The 21,173-nt window shown below is 41.2% G+C and overlaps 4 protein-coding genes and 1 pseudogene across 4 annotated transcripts; 2 read left to right on the top strand and 3 right to left on the bottom strand.

Annotated features, from left to right (window-relative positions):
* The first annotated feature begins 4,081 nt into the window (after positions 1-4,081).
* On the top strand, positions 4,082-6,087 carry LOC103982428 (histone-lysine N-methyltransferase family member SUVH2-like). The gene has a single exon (XM_009399350.3). The coding sequence runs from the start codon at positions 4,138-4,140 to the stop codon at positions 6,046-6,048; it is 1,911 nt and encodes a 636-aa protein (XP_009397625.2). The 5' UTR covers positions 4,082-4,137; the 3' UTR covers positions 6,049-6,087.
* Positions 6,088-10,104: 4,017 nt separating this feature from the next.
* LOC103983359 (MDIS1-interacting receptor like kinase 2-like) lies at positions 10,105-13,005 on the bottom strand. Its single transcript, XM_065106675.1, has 2 exons — positions 10,837-13,005; positions 10,105-10,739 (listed from the first exon to the last, which is right to left on the bottom strand). Exons 1-2 carry the CDS (start codon positions 12,866-12,868, stop codon positions 10,387-10,389), a joined length of 2,385 nt encoding a protein of 794 aa, XP_064962747.1. The 5' UTR covers positions 12,869-13,005; the 3' UTR covers positions 10,105-10,386.
* A 21-nt stretch (positions 13,006-13,026) lies between these two features.
* On the bottom strand, positions 13,027-13,750 carry LOC135608828 (MDIS1-interacting receptor like kinase 2-like). Its single transcript, XM_065101873.1, has 2 exons — positions 13,103-13,750; positions 13,027-13,047 (listed from the first exon to the last, which is right to left on the bottom strand). Exons 1-2 carry the CDS (start codon positions 13,748-13,750, stop codon positions 13,027-13,029), a joined length of 669 nt encoding a protein of 222 aa, XP_064957945.1.
* Positions 13,751-15,009: 1,259 nt separating this feature from the next.
* LOC135609255 (GDSL esterase/lipase At5g33370-like) lies at positions 15,010-16,555 on the top strand. The gene is made up of 5 exons (XM_065102365.1): positions 15,010-15,330; positions 15,417-15,544; positions 15,617-15,859; positions 15,940-16,195; positions 16,285-16,555. The coding sequence occupies exons 1-5, from the start codon at positions 15,093-15,095 to the stop codon at positions 16,515-16,517; spliced, it is 1,098 nt and encodes a 365-aa protein (XP_064958437.1). The 5' UTR covers positions 15,010-15,092; the 3' UTR covers positions 16,518-16,555.
* On the bottom strand, positions 16,335-18,543 carry LOC135609254 (subtilisin-like protease SBT1.2; annotated as a pseudogene).
* Positions 18,544-21,173: the final 2,630 nt, after the last annotated feature.

The following is a 21,173-nucleotide window of genomic DNA, read 5'->3' as shown; positions in this document are numbered from 1 at the left end:
TAATTTTTTTATAATTAATTTTATATATAAAAAAAAAATTGATCTTCCATGTGAATATAAATGATGAATACTGAATCGCATTAATCTTTTTTAGATTTTAAGTTATTATCTCTCGCCTCATGAGTTTTGGAAACTTTTGTGAGATAGAACTGAATCATGGTGGCCATGATGGTTTCCGAATGATTCCAACTATTGGTCCTATGATCTCTTTGCAATCTACACAATGATATCTTTCGTCTTATAATGTTTTAGATTGGATTCAGGTATTTAAATTCGGTCCCCAGAAATTTCATATATTTCTCAGATGGTCTTGTTGAATAAATAAATAATTTTTTTTATTTCAAAATAAACTTTTATCGCTAATATTAATTATTTCAGATATCTTTTAATTATTTCATATATATATATATATATATATAGTTAGTTAGTTAGTTAGTTAGTTAGTTAGTCAGTTAGTTAGTTAATTAGTTAGTATAATTTATGGTTGTGGGAACTAAGAATCAATTTTGGATCCAATTGAGATTATTCTTATGTCTTAATTCAAAGTACAGTTTTGATCGTTTGATACCTATAAAATTAAGTCGAGGTGTTCTTGATAAATATCCTTTCGACAATTAAGTTAGTATCGAGTTTAGATTATTCGGACTGAGTTAAATGAATTCTCTTAAAAAAAAATTCATCTGTGTGGAATGCACTTAAGAGCCTTCTTATAGGTGGCTTTAAGGACAATTATTTATGGGATCATCGATGGTTATGGGGGAAATCATACATTATTCTCAAGCTAAATTAATATATTGTCTTGATACCATTTGCCATTCTTCGTCCACATGTAATTGAGATGACCTTAGAAGATCAATACGTTGACCATGTATAATCAACAAGATGAAGTATCAACCAAATCATTCATCACCTTCGATGGTGCACCACACAACAACAATAAAGTCGATTCTTAATACCTCTTCCCTTCGTTTATCCAAATTTATCCTTTACTTTTTTTTTTCCCCTTTCATTCTACTTTCTTCGAACATTTAGAATGACAGTCTTGACTATTTAGGTACTATTTATTTTGATAGATTGGTCTTATGATCTCTTTGCAATCTACGTAATGATATCTTTCGTCTTGTAATGTTTTAGATTGGATTCAGGTATTTAAACTCGATCACTCTCTTGCGAATGAGACAGGAATTTCATATATTTCTCAGATAGTCTCGTTGAATAAATAAATAATTTTTTTATTTCAAAAGAAACTTTTATCACTAATATTAATTATTTCACATCTTTTAAGTTTATCAATTTATTGTCCAAATTTTTGTGTTTAATGAAATTAAATATCTTCGGACAAGTAATAAATTCTACCTTTATTGACTTCTTAAATACTCTTCAATAATCTTCCTACAAGAATCACTACTATTTCTTAACATTTAAGGTAGTGTGTCAAATAGTTAATCAGTTAATAGATAAGTCTTAGGTTCAATGTAATGAAAAATTTTAAAATAAAAAATATTTAACTTAACATTATAAATAGAAAATCATATTTTTATTGATAAAGATTATTTTTAAAAGATAAGTGATGAAGACATCATATGATGACATAAGACCTTATTATCAACGACAAGATATTTAGCTCGTTGACATCTTCTATAAATGCCATTTTATTTTATGTTACAAATTAATTAATATAATTATATCTTAATATTTAAACTATCATTATAAATCGATAATCAAAAGGATAAATGATGAAGACACAACATGATCCAAGGCGTTGCTATCAACAATAAGATGCTTAGCCAGCTGACATATTCTATTTAACATGGAAATTATATGTAGTTATATAGATTAGTGATTCTTTAATAGGTATGATGCTCCTGCTTTCGCATGCACCTCATAAATTAGTGATTCTTTAGTAGGCTCATAACTTTATTCAAAAAATATTTATCTATATAAATTAAAAAATGTGGTATTGAATGCTACAATTTTCCTTTATTTTACATAATAGGACAAGAAGGTTCTCAAAGATAAGAACCACAAAAATAACCAATAATAATAATGAAAAATATGGGAATAGCTTTGTATATCTCACAATCCTCATCAATTCTCTTTTAACCTTTGTAGACAAAGAAAATTATAATAGTACTTAAAATGTTTATTATCTTCACTCGCATCATATTCTAATATTTTAAGATATATAATGTAATAATCAAAATATTTATCAACTAAGCTAATCGATGCTATCATGTCAATATCCGACCATATATAAAGAAGGATTATAAGATTGGAAAACAACTATAACTTCACATACATAGTTACAATAGTCTAACTCTTAATTTTTAATATTTTTTTTCTCTACCATTAGAAGTCTTCCAAATACCACTTATTATTTTTATTGTAGTTGTAGAAGTCTTTCTAAATTAGAATTTTTTTATTGACCAAGCAAACTTGATAGCCTTCTTACCCTCTTTTATTTTTTTCTCTCTCCCTCCACATAGGATGATTACCTCTTGGAATGAAAGTAAAACCAAGTTTCCATCTCTAAATCATTTAAATTTATGGCTCTTATGTACTCATCCTTATTATTATTATTATTATTATTATTATTATTATTATTATTATTATTATTATTATTGTTGTTGTTATTATAAATCAAATTCTCCTACTCCATAATTCCAAGAATTCTTTTTTGGATGGAACCCCTTGGGTATCTTGGTGAATGTGGTTTGCTCATAGGTATCACATGATCACTTAGTCAAGAAGATTATTATTTATAATATTTTTTATATTTTAAAATTATCCTTTCATGGATATAAATATATCTTTTTTTTCTCTTTTTCTCTTCGTCTTATTTCTTTTGCATATTTTATTTTTCTTCTTCTTTAAAGGATTGAATTGAGCGAATAAAAGTACGATCAGATGCTAAGGGGACACATATTGAGGGTGGCTAATGATTGATGGGGGGCAACAATCAATGACAAGAAATGTTGGGGGAGCCTCGATGATAATTGGATGCACAAGCAATGATTATAGGGGAAGAAAGAAAATTAAATAAAATTAAAATTAGAGAGGTTATAAATAATAAAAAATAATTTTTATTTTTATTTAAAAAAATAAAATTTTAATAAAAAAAGACTATAAATAGTAAGCTCTCGTATTCAATCGTTTTCGGTTGAGTGTGATGATGATCGAAATATACATTTCATCTTAGACTCTCAACATAGAATTTTTTTAATCATTTTGGAGATGTTTTAAATCTAAGTTAACATGTCTCATATTAGGGATTAATTTTTCTATTTTATTATATTTTGAGATATTTTAAGACTAATTTACCATGTTTTTCAATTGACTTTGTAAACATCTATAATTGCATTCATTTGTCAATATAACTCCACAAGTGGTGTCCAATTGACCTCAAAATTTTATAATTAAATAAAATTATTATTAAGTAATTATTCTATTTATTTTAAAAATATTAATTTTATGGGCTCTTATACTCAATTTACATATGTTCTTCTTGACTAGTCTATTTAGATATGTAATAATAAAGACTTGTTTCCGAATCTCCATGATTTACAAAAACAAATACAGGATATAACTAATTATTAATTGATATTTCTATTTTTATTGATTTTAATATTTTTATAATCCAATTTGACACGTTTTCAGTTTGATCTTGCAATGAGAATAGTATAGTCTTATTACCAGTTTAACATCATAAGGTTTGTTTATACTTCAAAATCATGAAAAGAATATATGATATAAAAATTATTTTATATCATAAAAATAATTTTCATATTGTAGATGTAAAGGTAAAATGATATTTTCATATGGTTAGAAATGTTTTATAAAAAAAATAAAAATAATTTTAAAAAAATATCTTAATTTTTTATATAAAATATATATTTTATTATCAATAATATAAAGGCAAAATGATATTTTCATGTGATAAAAAAAACGTTTTCATAAGAATTTTTTAAAAATATATTTTTTTTTTCAAAAAATTCATCTTAATTTTTATAAAAAATAAAAAAAAGGCGTCTCGATAAAAACATATAAAGTGAGGTTTTCTGCATATATTATCATCACTCGCTTGTCCGGGAACGTACGCAAGTCTCGAGGGCCCCAGTAGCTTCCGCCATTCCCACGATGGTTCCTCCGCCGCCGCCACCGCTGCCTTCGCCGACTCCGTTTCAGGACCTCAATCTCTTCCCCATCGCGAAGCTCGAGCCAAAACCGGAGCCTGTCGATGGCTGCCCGTCTCAGCTCGAACCTCTCGGTCCGGCGGAACCGCTCCCTCCTTCCGACGCTAGCCCCGAAGAGGCCGCGCTCCTCCTTGACTACTTCCGCCGATCTCACCTATTCGCCGCCGATGACGACCGCAGCCGCCACTGCTCCATCGTACCCGCCCCGGTGGCGCCTGCCTGCTCGTCCGCCATCGTCGCCGCCAAGAAGCGCAAGGCCCGGTCCGCAGAGATGGTCCGCGTCTCTGGCATCGGCCCTCGCGACCGGCTCTATTTCCGCGGTCTCGTCCGCCGGACCCGCATCACCTACGACTCCCTGCGTGCCCTCCTCCTCCTCCGCGACGAGGATCGAGGCGAGACCTTCCTCCGCGAGGAAGCCTTCGTGGCTGCCTGGGGCCGGCGGACCCGCCCCGACCTCAGGGCCGCCGCCCTCATGACCGATCGCGACCTCTGGCTCAACCGCGACCGGCGCATCATCGGATCCATCCCCGGGATCAGCGTCGGCGACGTCTTCTTCTTCCGGATGGAGCTATGCGTGGTCGGCCTGCACGGCCAGGTCCAGGCTGGCATCGATTACGTCCCAGCCAGCCGGAGCGCCAGTGGCGAGCCCGTTGCCACCAGCATCATCGTGTCCGGCGGTTATGAGGACGACGATGACAAGGGCGTCGTGCTCATCTACACCGGCCATGGTGGCCGTTCCCAGAACATGCAGCGGCACTGCGTCAACCAGAAGCTCGAAGGAGGGAATCTCGCACTGGAGCGCAGCATGAATTACGGTATTGAAATTCGGGTTATTCGTGGCATCAAGTTCGACGGGAGCCCCTCCGGAAGGGTTTATGTCTATGACGGGCTTTACAAGATTGTTGATTGCTGGATGGATGTCGGGAAGTCAGGTTTTACGGTGTACAAGTACAAGTTTCTAAGAATGGAAGGCCAAGAGGAGATGGGCAGTGAAATTCTTAAACTAGCTGATAAGTTGAAGGCGAATCCATTGAGCGTGAGACCGGTCGGGTATCTCAGCCTCGACATTTCAAGGGGGAAGGAGAATTTGCCTGTTTCTATTTTCAATGACATTGATGATGATCGAGATCCATTGATGTTTGAGTATCTCACTCGTCCCATTCTCCCTCCTGAGGCTTTTCAGGGAAAGGTGAAAGCTGATGATTGGAATGGGTGTGACTGCACTTTAAATTGCTCAGCCGGTTGCTATTGTGCAAAGAAGAATGGGGGTGACTTTGCTTATAATCGTGATGGGATCCTCTTGAGGGGAAAATCATTGATATATGAATGTGGCACCTTGTGCCGATGCCCGCCAACTTGTCCTAACCGGGTAAGCCAGAAGGGAGTCAGCCATCGGTTGGAGGTGTTCAGATCCATGGAGACAGGGTGGGGAGTTAGGTCGTTGGATTTGATTCGGGCTGGAACATTTATTTGTGAATTTAGTGGGATTGCAATCACCAAGGCACAGGCAGAGGTGCTTTCAAGAAATAATGAATGTTTGGTGAATCCGGGTCAGTTTCCAAGAAGGTGGACCGAGTGGGGAGACATTTCAGATATTTCACCTGATTATCTACTAGCTGACTCTCCTTCTATGCCTGATCTCAATTTTTCGATTGATGTTTCAAGAGCGAGGAATGTTGCCTGCTATCTCAGCCATAGCTCTTGTCCAAACGTGTTTGTGCAGTTTGTCCTTTTTGATCATAATGTGTCATATCCTCATGTTATGATATTTGCAGTGGAGAATATTCCTCCTTTAAGAGAGCTGAGCGTTGATTACGGGATTGGGGATGAAATTGTTGAGAGACTAACACTGTAGATAATGTATTATGTGTACGTGCTGAAAGTTCTGAGGCCATCACATTGTTCAGTTTGAGAATTGCCTTCAGGTGAACAGTTTTTGACCCTCTTGAATTTTCTGCAATTTTCATCTTTTTATCATTGTGCTGCATTTTCCTGCTATAGTTTTTGTCAAAACAAGTTGCACTTACATTGGAGTATCCCAATTCATGTTTGCAGGATACTTGAAAATATGTACATAACTTTTTTCTATTTTACTGTTATTTTGGTGAATATTATGCTACAAACCAAGGTTTGTAATTTCGTACCATACCGAAGATTCGAGTTTGGTACGGTACGATATGAGGATACCGAACGATACATTTTGGCATACCGTTCGATATATATATATATATATATATAAAAGTGAAAAAACAAGTGACGTCACCTGGTGTTTCTGCTCGCGTGGGGAGAAGAAACCAAGGTTTCCTTCTCCCCACTTAAAACAGGGTGACGAGGCAACGTCACCTCGTGTTTTTGCCCGCGTGTGAGAAGGTTTCTTCTCCCCGCACAAAACAGGGCGATGAGGCGACGTCGCCTCATGTTTCTGCCCACGTGGGGAGAAGAACCGTGCAAAACAAGGAGACGAGGTGACGTCGCCTTATGTTTTTGCCCGCGTGAGGAGAAGAAACCGAGGTTTCCTTCTCCCAACGACTCTCGGTTTCTTCTCCCTGCGACATCGCCGAGGCTTCTTCTCCCCGTGTGGATGAGAAGTCACCGACGACGCCGAAGCCTTGTTGTCTCAGACAAGGAGGAGGCGACATCTCATCTTTGGCATCCGACGAGGGAGGGCGGTGACGGATCGGGATCGTCGAGGGAGAGTGGTGCCGGATCTTCACGTTCTTCCTTTTCTTCTCCCTCTTCTTCTCCCTCTTCTTTCGACTAATACCACCCAGGAGCGGGCGGTGACGATCAAAATCGACCGTCACCGACCGATTTCAGATGGTAACGAGACGGAAACAACCCCAATCGACAGTACCGCCCAATAGTGGGCGGTCCGTGTACTGGTCTGCTGGTAGACCGGTACATTCCACCGGTACGAATGGTATTATTCGAAATTAAAATCCTTGCTACAAACAGTCATGAAATTCTTTTCTTTGTGGAAAACGTTATCGAATATGACTTGTATATCAGTTTCCTTTAATGCATAGCTGCAGTCATATTTGAAAGACATGTACATCGAACAGCAGTAGTAACTCCAGGATGTTTTCCTCCACTCTATATCCCAGTACAGGAAGCAACGTGTTTCAGTAAGTAAAGAATTCACTAATTACTTGTCACCTCTTGTTGTCCTGATGATAAGCTTACTCCCAGCTATTTGATCAACAAGATTGTTGACTACTCTGCTCTGCTTCTGATTTTCATCTCGTTTTCTCCATTCATATTCTTGTTACGTCTAAATTGGTTAATCATATATTTGAATTTTTCATGATAATCTCATTGGCACCTAGGTTAATTTCTTTCTAGGTGGTCTATACTAATGTCGAAAGAAAAGAATGCACTTCTATTGTTATGAAGGATAACTAATTTGAAATAAAATAAAAAATGAAATAAAATCATATTCAAGTTCATTGATTAGCTGGTTTCCTCGAGTTATTTGTACTTTGCTTGCTAATTATGAAGAAGTTAGTGCCACTTAATAATTTCTATTGACAAAGAAGTACAATACAAGATGTTTTAGGTTGTGATAAGAGATATAGAAGCATGTGATAAAATAAAGATATAATGAGCTTATTGTTTAATTCTGAATGAATATGTCGTGAGCCAATAGTTTATGTCTAGTTAATGGTGGTGGAGAATGGAGAAAACATAATGATGCTGGTTGAAGGATGTTGTAATTAGTGGAAATATTTAATGAGGACTCAAAGATATAATGTGTTTTGTACATTTGGTATGTGGAAGTTGGAATTCAGCAGCTACTGATACTTGGATTGATATGATGTGTAGGTCTGAGAAAAATTGGTGGCCATGTGCTATGTCACAATGTCTTGATTTGCAACCAAATACTCTCAGTTTCTTAGGTTGAAATCAAAGCCTGTTGGACCTTTTTACATGAGTTCTGAATGATCCCAACAAAATGCCTTGACAAGGGTTCTGCACAGCTAGATCGTGTTGTTCCTGTTCACAATTGCTTCTCTAGATCAACTCGTAATTTATAACATGTGGAAATGCATATACTTTCCCCTATATCATCATAGATATGTTGGGGTAAAAACTTGAAAAAGAGAATTAAATTTGATCCCTTTAACAAAAACTAAAGAGAATAAGTTTTAGACATGATTCAAAGGCACATGTTTGTTGACCTGAGGAATGATTTCGTCCTTCGTGCAAGTATATGGTTGAATCCATTCCCCAAGGATACGGCCGTTTATTTATCTTCTACACACAATTGTAATTGTGAAGAAGTCGACTAGCTTCTTTCAATTTGAGCAGCAGAAAAGATAAGAGAGTTGAAAAAAGACATGTAGAAATCTTGAAGAGGATTTTCTAAGGAGAAGAATCGTCGTTGTCTTCAAAGAAGAATTTGCATTTTGTAAATCAAGCATCCTTTATATAGAAGAGTTAATATGTAACATCTTGCAATAATAATAATCCAAAGGGTTAATAATCAGTAAATCCAATTTAACATCTAAATTAATGGATGATCAAAGTAACAGATACAATTAAAAAATGGTAAGAAAAGAAATAAAGAAAGAAAGAAAGTGAAAGGTAAATGGAAAAGAAATTTTGAGGTTTCTGTTTTTAAAAATAAAAACTGTAACAGGATCAACCCATCAGCATTGCTTTTTGTAGCTAATAGCAGAGGTCAGCATACTTGGTTGAAAAAGTTGACCATGGAGTCTCAAAGGTTCAAGGTAGCCATGACAAATTTCAGCATAATTATACTGTTGATGATGATGTAATACTATAAAGCTTTTCATGCTATTCTCTATCACTTATAACCAGTTTTGGAGCTAGGCATCTAAAGATTTGAGAGCAAGGAAGGGGAGGGATACTGTTCGGTTCGGAAGAAGAAAGTGAAGCAAAGGCTCTTCTGCTCTTTTACAAAAGCATAACATCATTTAGCCTGAAAGTTTAGCCAAATGATGTATTTGTATAGGCATACAGTGTTTAAGTCCATAAAGTGAATCAGTCAAATTATTATGTTTATAACTTGTCTGCGTTGTAGTATTAACAATCCACATGCCAAATAAAGTGTACATCTGCAATGTATTGACACCGAAATGCTGTAAGCAACAATTGCCCTCCATCTTATAATGGGCATTTGATGTATTAATATTAATATTGTTGCTAAACAGTATTAGTTTAGATACCTACACTCAGCAACTGTATTACATTATACAACAAATTCTTTACATTTGTTTATGGAGGCAATTCTTGTTTCTTTTTTTGCTTGCAGTTCTGGCAAATCTGCCAGTTGAAGATTGTGCAAGACTAAGCAACCTTACATTTATCCTCATGGTTACTCGTGGAAGCTTACCATGACTCCTGAGCAAGCAGCTCTGATCATGTATCGTTTGTTGGCACATGCGGGAGCTGTACAGCTTACTTGGACACTCTGCTCCGGAGAAGATGGTCATGAGAGATCCAAGTGAGAGGTTATCTTCTCAACAGTGCCATGGGCACAGCAGAGATGAGGTACTGAGAACAGAGGTCAAGAAGCTCTTTTGGTGCAAGTCTTGGGCATTTGACTCTCTTGTCTTCAACCAGAGCCATCTCAAGTCAACTTAATCTAAATCCAGGGCTCGTTTGAATTGTACCAAACTCAATGTAAGTAAAGATAGCTAACTATGCAATCATTGCAGTGTCATGGAAATTCCAATCAAGCAGTGATACCTTCGATGACAAGCCTATTGACCTCCATGTGTTTGCCAGGATAATCCTGCGGACGGCCCCAGAAGTAGAATGGAGGAATGGACCATCAGTATGAACCTCCAAATCAAGTTCAGGCTTAAACTTGGTCGGGGGGGGGGGAGGGGTTGGGCAACTGCAGAGAAAATACAAATATTTTGCACTTGGTTTATCTGAGGTAATATTTTGTTGCATTTATTTTGGATCATACTTACATATGGTAAAACATGATAATAGATGAGACATGCACGCAATAAAAATGCCAAAGTTCCATGTGATCATGCAAAGTGATGCATTGTGATTGTAGTATAAAAATGACCCTTACAATGTATATCAAGGAATAAAAATCCCAAATCTTCCATGCAACTGACCCTTACAATGTATGATATACATGAAAATCTACATATATATGCTAGTATAAAAATGCTAAAGTTCTGTCATGCTTGCAATCTTCCAATGCTTTATTTCATGTGAACCTCATCAACCGATGCAATTGAACTGTGTGAAAAGGCTGCCGAGTAGCTTCAACCTTGCCAGCATCAAGTGCTTGAGATACATGTTGCATGCTTGGTCGAGACTGTGGTCTGATGCTGATGCATTGTAGCGCAAGCTTTGCAGCCAACATCACAGCATTTGATTCCTCCGGTGTTGGGAGTGGGATACGTTGGTCCAGTAGATCCATGAGCAATATACTTTGACCATCTGATGGCCAAGCGGAGATGAGCTCCCCAGGATGCCTCCCTTGCAGCACTTCCAGAATCACCACGCCAAAGCTATACACATCATGCTTCTCGGTGATCTTCATGGTGTAAGAAAGCTCTGCAGCATGATCAGAAGAGAAGATTCAGGTAGCCACATCGTATCTTAGACAACATGCTCAGCAGAAAATTAAGATGTTCTTATTGGGATTTTTTACCTGGTGCCATGTATCCGGGTGTGCCTGCATGCTCACTCCAATTCGACGAATCCGGATTCACTGACCTTGCAATGCCAAAGTCTGCAACACGAGCCTTGAGCTCTGAATCCAGCAGAATGTTCTTGCTCGATATGTCTCGGTGCACGACAGGCGGACTGCAATCATGGTGCATGTAGGACAAAGCATCGGCCACATCCTTGATGAGGCATACTCTCTTACTCCAGTCCAGTTCGGTGGCTACTTCTTCACTGCTCAGAATGGTCGATAAGTTGCCCTTCTCAATGTAGTCATAGATGAGAAACATGCACCGAGCATGAGAGCAGAAGCCATAAAATCTCACGATGTTACGATGCCGTATCTTGGTCAGGGCCTCAATCTCACTCCTGAATCCTCTCTCATCGTCTAAAGAATGAAGCTTCTTAACAGCTACTACCTGGCCTGTACGGAGCTGTGCTTTGTAGACACTGCTGTATCCTCCCACCCCAATACAGTACTTCTCATCAAAGTTTTCTGTGGCTTCAACGATTTCATCATACAGAACCTTTCCATCAAAATCCAACGCAGAAAGTAGATCCTTATCGGAGGCTTCCGTGTTGTTTTCCTTCAGATTTTTCCGTCGAACGCGGAGTGTAATGATCAATCCGAGTAGAATCACGAGGAAAAGAAGCACCACTGGAGGAAGCACACTTGCAAGAACTATTTTGCGGCGCTTGTTTGAACCATGGCGGCTTGCAGGTTGTGGACATGGAGATAAATGAAGCACTTTGCCGCACAAGCCTTTGTTGTGCTCAAACCATTCTACCTGCGCATTCCGCAAGAATCGATTCTCAGGAATTGGCCCTTCCAAGTTGTTGTACGACACATCAAAGGTTAACAAGCTTTGCATGTCACTGTAGCTTGATGGAAGGGAACCGGAAAGTCCATTATGTGAGAGGTTCAGGTTTTCCAGCTTATCAAGCCTGCCAATGTCACTTGGGATGGTCCCTGTGAGAGAATTATGACTGAGGTCAAGCATCTCTTGGATGTTCACTAGCCTCCCAATCTCCAGAGGAATGCTTCCATTCAGCTCATTTGCACTCAACCTCAGGTCAAGGAGTTTAAGGCACTGCCCTATTTGCATGGGTATGGTCTCAGTAAGGTGGTTGTTAGAGAGATCAAGAGTGGCTAAGCTAGACAAGTTTCCGATCTCTGATGGTATTCTCCCTGACAATAGGTTATTGCTTAGATTCAGATATAGCAGTGAGGTTAAACCACCCAGTTGCTTTGGCACCTCTCTAACTATCTGATTAGAAGATAGATCAAGTGATGCCAACCGAGTCATGTTGCCAAACGGAGGAGGTATTCTTCCTGTGATCTTGTTGCCTGACATGTGCAGAGTGGCTAAGTTTGGACACTTGACCCAGTTCGTCGAGAGTTCGCCGGAGAATCTATTGTCGCTTAGATCGACGAATTCCAGATTAGGGTACACTCCGAAGACTTGGGAGACATCACCTGTGAGATGGTTAGTGCTCAGTAGAAGCCTTACCAGACTGGTGCAGTTCCTCAAGCTTCTCGATATCGGACCATCGAAACGGTTTTCAATCGCGCCGAAATACTCGAGCTTTCCTCCCTTGCATACATCTGGAGGCAAAGGGCCTGAGAAGTCGTTGTTACTCAACTGCAGCTGAGAGATGTTGGTGAGGTTAGCTAGTTCTTGAGGCAAAGGACCTGAGAGCTGATTCTGGAAGATCTCCAGGTCTGTCAGCCTCGTCAGGTTGCCAAAAGATGGGGGAACCAGACCAGATAACTGATTCTTGGAGACTAGCAGATCTTCCAGACTCAGCAAATTTCCTAGTGCATGAGGAATGGTTCCTGAGAGTTGATTAAAGCTCAATGACAAAGATTTAAGCATGGACAGTCTCCCAAGAACTGGTGGTATTGGCCCGGATAGCTCGTTCATGCTGATGTACAGAATCTCTAGATTTGTTAGGTTCCCTAAACTAGAAGGGATGGTGCCTGTTAAGAGATTCTCTGACAGCCTGAGATCCTCCATGTTGACCAGATTGCCGAATTCATGAGGAATTGGACCATTGATGCCGTTGTTGACGAGGTACAGGAGTTTGAGCTGTGACAAGTTTCCAAGGCAAGAAGGAATGGGACCAGACAAAGTGTTATGGTAGAGAGAGATGGAGTTTATCTTTGTTAGATTGGCTATAGATGGAGGAATAGAGCCTGTCAGGTTATTGGTGTTCAGATTTAGCACAACCAGGTTCGTAAGCTCACCAACTTGATGTGGTATGGAGCCACTTAATCGATTCCTGTAGAGACGAAGAACACGAAGGTTGGATAAGTACCGGATCTCGTCGGGAATGGTTCCAGTGAGTCGATTGAATTGAAGCTGTAGGTGTGTCAGCCTGGTCCAGTTGGCGACGGCCGCCGATGAGAGTTTGCCACCCACTTGGTTGGCAGAAAGGTCGAGCTTCACGAGGCCAGAGAGGGCTGCCAGTGAGGCAGGGAGCTCGCCGGAGAAGCGATTGTGGGAAAGGTCGAGATCGGCGAGGCTGGAGAGGTTGGCGATGGCGGCGGGGATGGCGCCGAAGAGCGAGTTGCGGCGGAGGCGGAGGACGGTCAGGGATCGGAGGGCGGTGAAGTCGAGTGTGTCGAGCGTGCCGACCAGGCCAGCTCGCAGGACGCTCACGTTGGTGACGAGCCCATTGGTGCACGTGATCCCAAACCAGTGGCATGGGCTGGCGGTGGTGGTGTTGTGTGTGTCAATGTTCCAGGACTGCAGAGCTCTTGGTGTTGGGCGTCGGAGAGAGGATTTCCAGTGGAGGAGAGCATGTGCTTGGGACGTTGGAGAAGCTTGAGCCAGTGGGAGAGCTAGGAGAAGGGAGAGCAACAGGTGCAGGAAAGCAAGAAACGACGGGGACTCCATTGTAGCTAAGCTCTGTGGTCTGTGTGGTGCAAGAGGGAGTTCTCAGCAGCTTATGAAGACAAGGTGACGTGCTGCTGCCGGTGCAAACTGCAACAGATTCCTCCAGTTCAGATGACGTGCACTCGAAGTCCATGGAAGACGACTCATCTGACTTCACAGTCTTCCAAATTACGTAACGTGACTCCTGTCCGATGAATGAGTGGGAACTGAAATGGCGGGCCTTTGGAAGATGGTATAACACGGAATTGAAGTGTTGGTCGGGCCGTAGCTGATCATACCATGGGCTGATCAGTCTGAACGTGACGCATATAATTCATTTAATGGGTCAATAAGATTTGTCATGTCACCATATAATTCATTTTTCTCATATGTTTTAACAATCTTTATTTAATTTGTTAGTTACTGCTGCACATCATATTAGCATTTACCTGTTTTTGCTCATAAGATATTTATTGCTTTTCAGGTGATTTGTTCTTCTCGATCAATGGACTGATGAAGTTTCACACGAAACAAGAAGCCATTGTTGTAGAGTCCACAATTTACGTCAGGCAAAATGTAGTAAACTTTGTAGGTCAATAAATCTAAGTTCACAAAGGTAAGTGAAGGTTACAAATCATAGTAAGAAGATTAATCCATGAGACAAGCAGCCGAAGAATTCTCATCAGAAGGACAGTAGAATTTGCACCATAGTTTGAATTCAAAAGGGTGAATTAGCTTACTGTGGACCAAATCAACAAGCTTTCATCTGCATCATCTTCCCTGCAGTTAATGGTGTCATCTTCCTCAGCACATAAATGGCAGTATCTTCCACAGTAATTCCTTTCAGATGTAACCCTTTTGGTAGGTGCTCTAGTTAATACCCTGAATGCTTCTGCAAATCCTCTCTCACCAACCTATTTACTCACTCCACCAACTTTTCCATGGCATCCTCTTCCACACCTTCTTCAATGCTGAGGTTAATGGATTATGCTCTGCTTTTATTTCAAGCTCTCGACGGATTGGCCGAGCTCAACTTGTTGCAGTCTTATTCTAATATCATTGATCTGATGCTGCATAGCATGGAATTTTCTGAGTTCTCGTGATCATTTTGACGCCAAAAGAAAGAATATTCTTGTGATCAGATTGGCTGAGCTCTTGTGATCGACCAACCTTTTTGGAAGGTGTAGAAGAAAGAATATTCAGGATAATTGTTGATTTATTGCAGTGGTCCTCATTCCCTGTCGAAGGCCGCCTTATATATGGCCACCCCTTTAGGCCTCGATGCGTGCATGTATCGATCTCTCCATCACATCCTCGAGTCACCGGGACTGTTCCATCCGACACCGCAAGCTTTCTCACGACCATGAGCGAGCCGCTGCTTCTCTTCGCTTATGTCACCTTCCTCGCGGTCTTTGGGAGCTCCTCGACACCTTCGGAGGCCCGCGCCTTCTTCGTCTTCGGTGATTCCCTCGTCGACAGTGGCAACAACAACTACTTGGCGACCACTGCTCGAGCTGACACCATTCCTTACGGCATCGATTCCCCGTCTCACCGGCCGACAGGGAGATTCTCCAATGGCCGTAACATAGCTGACGTTATGAGTGAAGTGTTCCCGTCTGCAACTCCCACGTACTTGTGAGTGAAACATCATCGTGACAGCCTAACAGTCGTAGCATGCATGTCTCAGGTGAACAACTTGGAGGTGAACCCACACTGCCTTACCTCAGCCCCGAGCTGCGAGGGGAGAAGCTGCTTGTTGGCGCCAACTTCGCGTCGGCGGGGGTTGGGATTCTAGACGACACCGGGATCCAATTCGTAAGGCGATCGATCTTTGCAGGTTAAGCTTAGTGGCGACTTCTCCGTACCGATGCGAGCATTTACCTGCAGGCAAACGTCATTAGAATCAGCAAGCAGCTGCAATATTTTGAGGAGTACCAGGAGAAACTGAGTGCTCTGGTAGGTCGATCGCAGGCGAGGAAGATAGTGAGCCACGGGCTGGTGATGATCACCCTCGGAGGCAATGATTTCGTCAACAACTACTACTTGGTCCCCCTTTCTCTGCGATCTCGCCAGTTTTCTCTGCCCGACTTCGTACGCTATCTGATACTCGAGTACAGGAAAGTTCTCGTGGTAGGATTTCTCTCCATGGATGTTGCGATCTCTTCTTCTTGCTCCAATTCAGTAAAGTTCTATGTTCCCAACTTCTGCAGAGGCTGTACGAGTTGGGGGCTCGTTTAATCCTCGTCACCGGGACCGGGCCACTCGGTTGCGTCCCAGCCGAGCTCGCCTTGAGGAGAAGTCTGAGCGGCGAGTGCGATCCCGAGCTCCAAAGAGCGGCAGACATGTTCAACATGCTGTTGTTCGACGTGGTGAGGGAACTCAACCTCGAAATCGACTATGTTAGCTTCATAGCAGCCAACGCCTTCAACATGCACATGAACTACATTACAAATCCGCAAGTCTACGGTAAATGCCATGACCAGCGTTTCTCGAAACTTTCCACGCAAACTGAAGCAACATGAACAATGACCATCTCTGCCACCAAACCTGTGCAGGTTTCATCACGTCGAAGGTCGCGTGCTGCGGGCAAGGACTTTTCAATGGCGTCGGGCTCTGCACTGCGGTATCCAAGCTCTGTGAAGATCGAGACGCGTACGCCTTCTGGGACGCGTTCCATCCTACAGAGAGAGCCTGCAGGATTATAGTGAGGGAGATTTTGAGTGGTTCCGAGGAGTACATGCATCCCATGAACTTGAGCACCATCTTAGCTAGGGATGCCACAGTTTAGCCTACGATGAACTGTGAGCAGGATAAGCATTTGTACCAGGGAACATTGTTAGATATGGAGTCTTAGCTACTCTTCTTTGTGGATTAGCTGATGAACATTGCAAGGTTGATATGGTGATGCATCAAAAATTGTTGTACGTTAAGAGTAAAGCGACTATTTTGAGTCCAAACCTGCGTAACAGAGGAAATTTATTCCAATAAATTAGATTGATATCAGACATTTTTCTTCGTTGTACAGTAAAGTCTTCAATTTGATTCGGACCTTTCAAGTTGTCTTTGTGAAACAATCCTCAAAGATCGAAGCCCACTGCGGAAGACGCATCCTTATGCTTCCCAGCTCACAGAGATTGGCCTTCTCATCTTGCACTTCCTTCGGCCACTATGCACCCACACCGGTTGCCCTTCTGCAAAACTTCCTTCGTCGGACACGCCCTTCCTCGACTCGAACACGACCGCGTAGCTTTTGATCTCCTTGATATCTCCAAATGTCAATCATGTCCGGCTTGAGCACCGATGGGCTCGGCGGTCGGCGCCCTTGACTGGATCCTCGTCCCTCCGTAGATCAGCTTGCCCACCGGCCGGTCGGTGGAGTTGAGGTAGCTCTTCAGAAGCAGGGATTGTTTGTAGCCTATCAAGGTGGCCGGCAGGACGTGGACGTCGACGGAGTCGTCCTGCTGGTTTACCTCGGAGTTGGCCAGCACCATGCCGGCCCGCCGGCTTATCTCACAGCCTCGCCCTTCTCGGCTCTCCCGTTGACTCCTCGGTCGCAGACCACCATCTTCCCACGGATTCTTGCCTCAGAAAGGGATCCCTTGAGGCAGAACTGGGCAACCGTCTCCCCACCGGACTCATAGACGAGCTCCGGCTCCTTCCCGCCACTTTTTAAATAGTGGTTTCCCGGGTACATGGACTCGCCATAGAGGGCACGGCCATTGCCCATGCGGACGAACGCCGGGAACCGCCGGTCCAGCGTGCTCGCACCCACCGTGATGATCCAGGGAGCCTCATTGGCGACGGAGCTCGGCACGGGCCCGTTGTTTCCGGCTGCACAGACGACGGTGACGCTCCTCTCTGTCGCCCGGAGGCTACCGATCGCGATGCTGTCCTCGGAGAATGGGATCGGGAAGCCGCCGAGGGAGAGGGAGAGGACGTCGACCCCGTCCCTGATGGCGTCGTCCATCCCCGCGACGATGTCGGATCTATAGAACCCGTTGAACAAGCAGACCTTATAGACGGTAATGTGGGCAACGGGGACCATCCCCTGCGCCACGCCGGTGCTGAAACCGAGGACGCTTGCTCCTGGAATCACAGATCCGGCGGCAGTCGACGCTGTGTGGGTGCCATGCCCATGCGCATCACGCTGGGACACGTACTCCAGCATGGATACCGGCGCCGGCTTCTCCGGGTGGTTGATGCTATGGCCTTCAGAGGACAATCGAGCACCGATCAGCTTCCGGTTGCAGCTCGAAGAATTAAGTCCTACCCCGCCAGGTAAACGGCTTTCCACCGCCTTGGCACCGGCGGCATCCTGTCGTCACGGAAGATTGGCGGCATCCTGTCGCCACACACCAGTGTCGAGTACTCCGATGATGGTTCCTCTGCCGAACCTTGACCTGGACCAAGCACCACTCGTCGTCAAGCTCAACCCCAAGAAGGTGTAAGAGTACGTAATAAGCAGCTCAAGCCGGCGGTCGGAGCGGACCGAGGCGACTCCAGGCAACGCTCTCAACACCGCCACTTCATCCTCTCTCAGACTGGCCGCGAAGCTTTGAAGAGCGGAGCCGACAAGAAGCATCATTCTCCTTCGCCAAGATGATTGCTCACTGCAGGAAGGACAGGTGCCATTGCAGCCCTGGTCCAGAAAGCAGTAGCAGCAGAGGCACAATTAACCATATCCGGTGGGTGAAGTTGCCAACGTGAGTAAGAACAGGCAGAAGGCAGCGGCTTCCATGGCCGGAGCACATATCGTGCTCCTTACCGCAGTAGAATGTGGTGGTGAAGCCCGAGAACGACAAACGGCTCTCCTCGTCGCAAAGTGAAGGACATGAGGGGCAGGTCGGTGCTGAGAGGTCACGCGAGGTCTGCCGGTGGGAGTTATTGCCGTGTCCTTCGCTGTGGCCGCTTCAGAGAAGGACGGGGGAGGGAATGCTTACCGCGTTTCACTGCAGCGCGCTGTATGGGTTCGAACATTGACATCAAAGTCTGTCTTGTCGCGTCTCTCTTCTGCCCTCAGAAGACTTGTGCTTAGGTGGGCATTGAATGAGGGAAAAGAATAGGATTCCTCTTTGGTGATCCCTTTCATTTGATGGTTCCTCACAAGATTGTTTCTTTCTTTCTCTGCAGCTATCTCTGCTTTCAACTTTGGAAGAAGATTTGGATTGCTCGACTCAGTTTCACAGGAGAGTTATGAATTTTCTCGAGCTTTTTAGTGTCTTTCTATCAACAAGATTTTGATGGAAATGATTATTATGTGTTTTCAGATAAGCTAAAAGAAGAACATGATCAAAATTGAAGAAAACCAGAGGATCATGATGGAAATAGAAGAAACCAGAGGACAAGATTCTGATTGCATAGTGATTATGATTGAAGAAGGACTTTAGATCAAGAATATCTTTTTTGGTGTAAGCTAATTTATTAGTATAAAGGTATTATTTTTACATCCTAATACAAAGATTCAATGATGCATAATCATGAAACATGGTAAATATTATTTGATTATTTTTTTCATGATAAAGATTTTTCTCTCGACTTAAAATCAATGTTTTACGATACGACGAGATACATAAGATCGATCGAACACATGATTAACTGTTATGGCTTTATGAGAGTGGATTATAACAATATGGGAGAAGGTGAGAATGAGTTTTTTAAAGCTTTCAAAATTATCTTTTAATTAAATTTAAGAGAGGATGGCGGAGAATATAATAATTTCTTTTGATTAGCATTGGGAGCATTAGTCGATTTCAAATAGTTGAATAAAATAAATTAGATTAAATATCTATGTATTTGTATTCCTTCTAAATAAATTATTTACCATCATCTATGGCTGCTTTACTTTACATTTGGCTACATGAAGAATATGATTCCTTACCAACAATTGGATAATGTTATCAAATAAATCATCCGAATGGGTAGAAGCAACTTAGCTTGGCACCAAGAATATGATTCCTCACCAACATTTGGGTGGTGTTTGTTTTTGATCATTGGTTGGCTATAAGCAATTTAGATTACGTTCAAATTCATGACTTCGTGGATGATAGATTACATATTACATAGGTTATTATTAAAGTAAAATTATGAATTATAGTATCTGAATCTCACACACATTGAATTATAAATAACATGTCAATAGAAATATTAATAGAAGTACAAATAATAAACGTATATCATTTATCGTATTTATAAAATATAAACATCTCAAATGGATAACTTTAGTTTTGAGTTTGTCACAAATTTATTATAAAAAAATGAATAGGTTTTACGAAAGATCATAAAAATATTACATCAAAGGCATACTAAACAAAGGCCCATCTCCGGATTTGATTAGTGTTTCATGAGATTATTGATCCCTTATGTGAAGTTGATTAATATTTCATGAGATTGTTGACTCCACTTTAGCATATATGTAGGAATATGGTATAAGTATAATGGTTTCAAAAAAATAATAATGAATTGGTATGAAATTGATCAATTCAATCCAAAATTGTAACCCTTTACTTATTAAATCGTGATTCAAACCATTATATATGACCCAACATTTTTTATTCTTAGTATTGTGATACTATTATTTTAATTCACCTTCTTTCATTTGATTCACGTGAATATTTTTAATAAATAAAAATATTAATTTGTTTACATCTTTCATATGTAGCAATGAGTCAATCAAATATTTTTGTGTTTTAGTGCTACCACATGATTATGGGTTCATAATGAACCAAGAATAATCAAAAAAAAAATTATTTTTACTTTTTTTTCTTCATCTATGCACCCTCGTCGTAACTTTTTAAAAGTCATATAATAAGATATAAATTTATTTATTATATATATTATTTATTTATTCGTACGAAATGATCCGTGGTTATTATAGATTTTTAGTATGAAGGATGATGTCCTCCCTAAATTAAATAATCATGTTTTTTCATGTTCTTTATTTTTTCTAACTTTCTTATATTTAAATTTACGAGTCGATTATGTCTCATTCAATTGAATCAAATTTATCTTTCTTTAATTGCGAGTGCAACTCTTTTTTATTGTTAATAATTTTATATGTTTAAATGATGTTCGAGAGACTATAATGCTGCTCTTCAGTATCGATTTGACGGCACGCTTTAGCTACTTGATTCCTTTCTCTCCATAATTGCCACACTAAACACCACCATATCTTTATTACCACATTTGCCAAAAGAATCAACAATTGGGAATATCTTTCGATTAACAACTTGATGCCATGGATCGAGAGTCGATATAGGTTAATCTTATTTCAAAGGTGTGAAATCGTCTAAGTGAGTCTTCTCGAGGGAGGGATGGAGTTATCGAGATTGAGTATGGGCCGACGAGGGCAACTCTGAATTTATTCCAATGTTGAGCTGGAGTAAATTCGATTTCTATCAGGATCTTGTATAATAGGTCGATGTTACGAGGGATTCCCAACTCGACT

The sequence above is a fragment of the Musa acuminata genome, chromosome BXJ2-4 (assembly GCF_036884655.1).
Source record: "Musa acuminata AAA Group cultivar baxijiao chromosome BXJ2-4, Cavendish_Baxijiao_AAA, whole genome shotgun sequence".
Classification (NCBI taxonomy): Eukaryota; Viridiplantae; Streptophyta; class Magnoliopsida; order Zingiberales; family Musaceae; genus Musa; species Musa acuminata.
The sequence above is the reverse complement of the archived record's forward strand: the minus strand, read 5'-3'. Positions and strand labels throughout refer to the sequence as shown.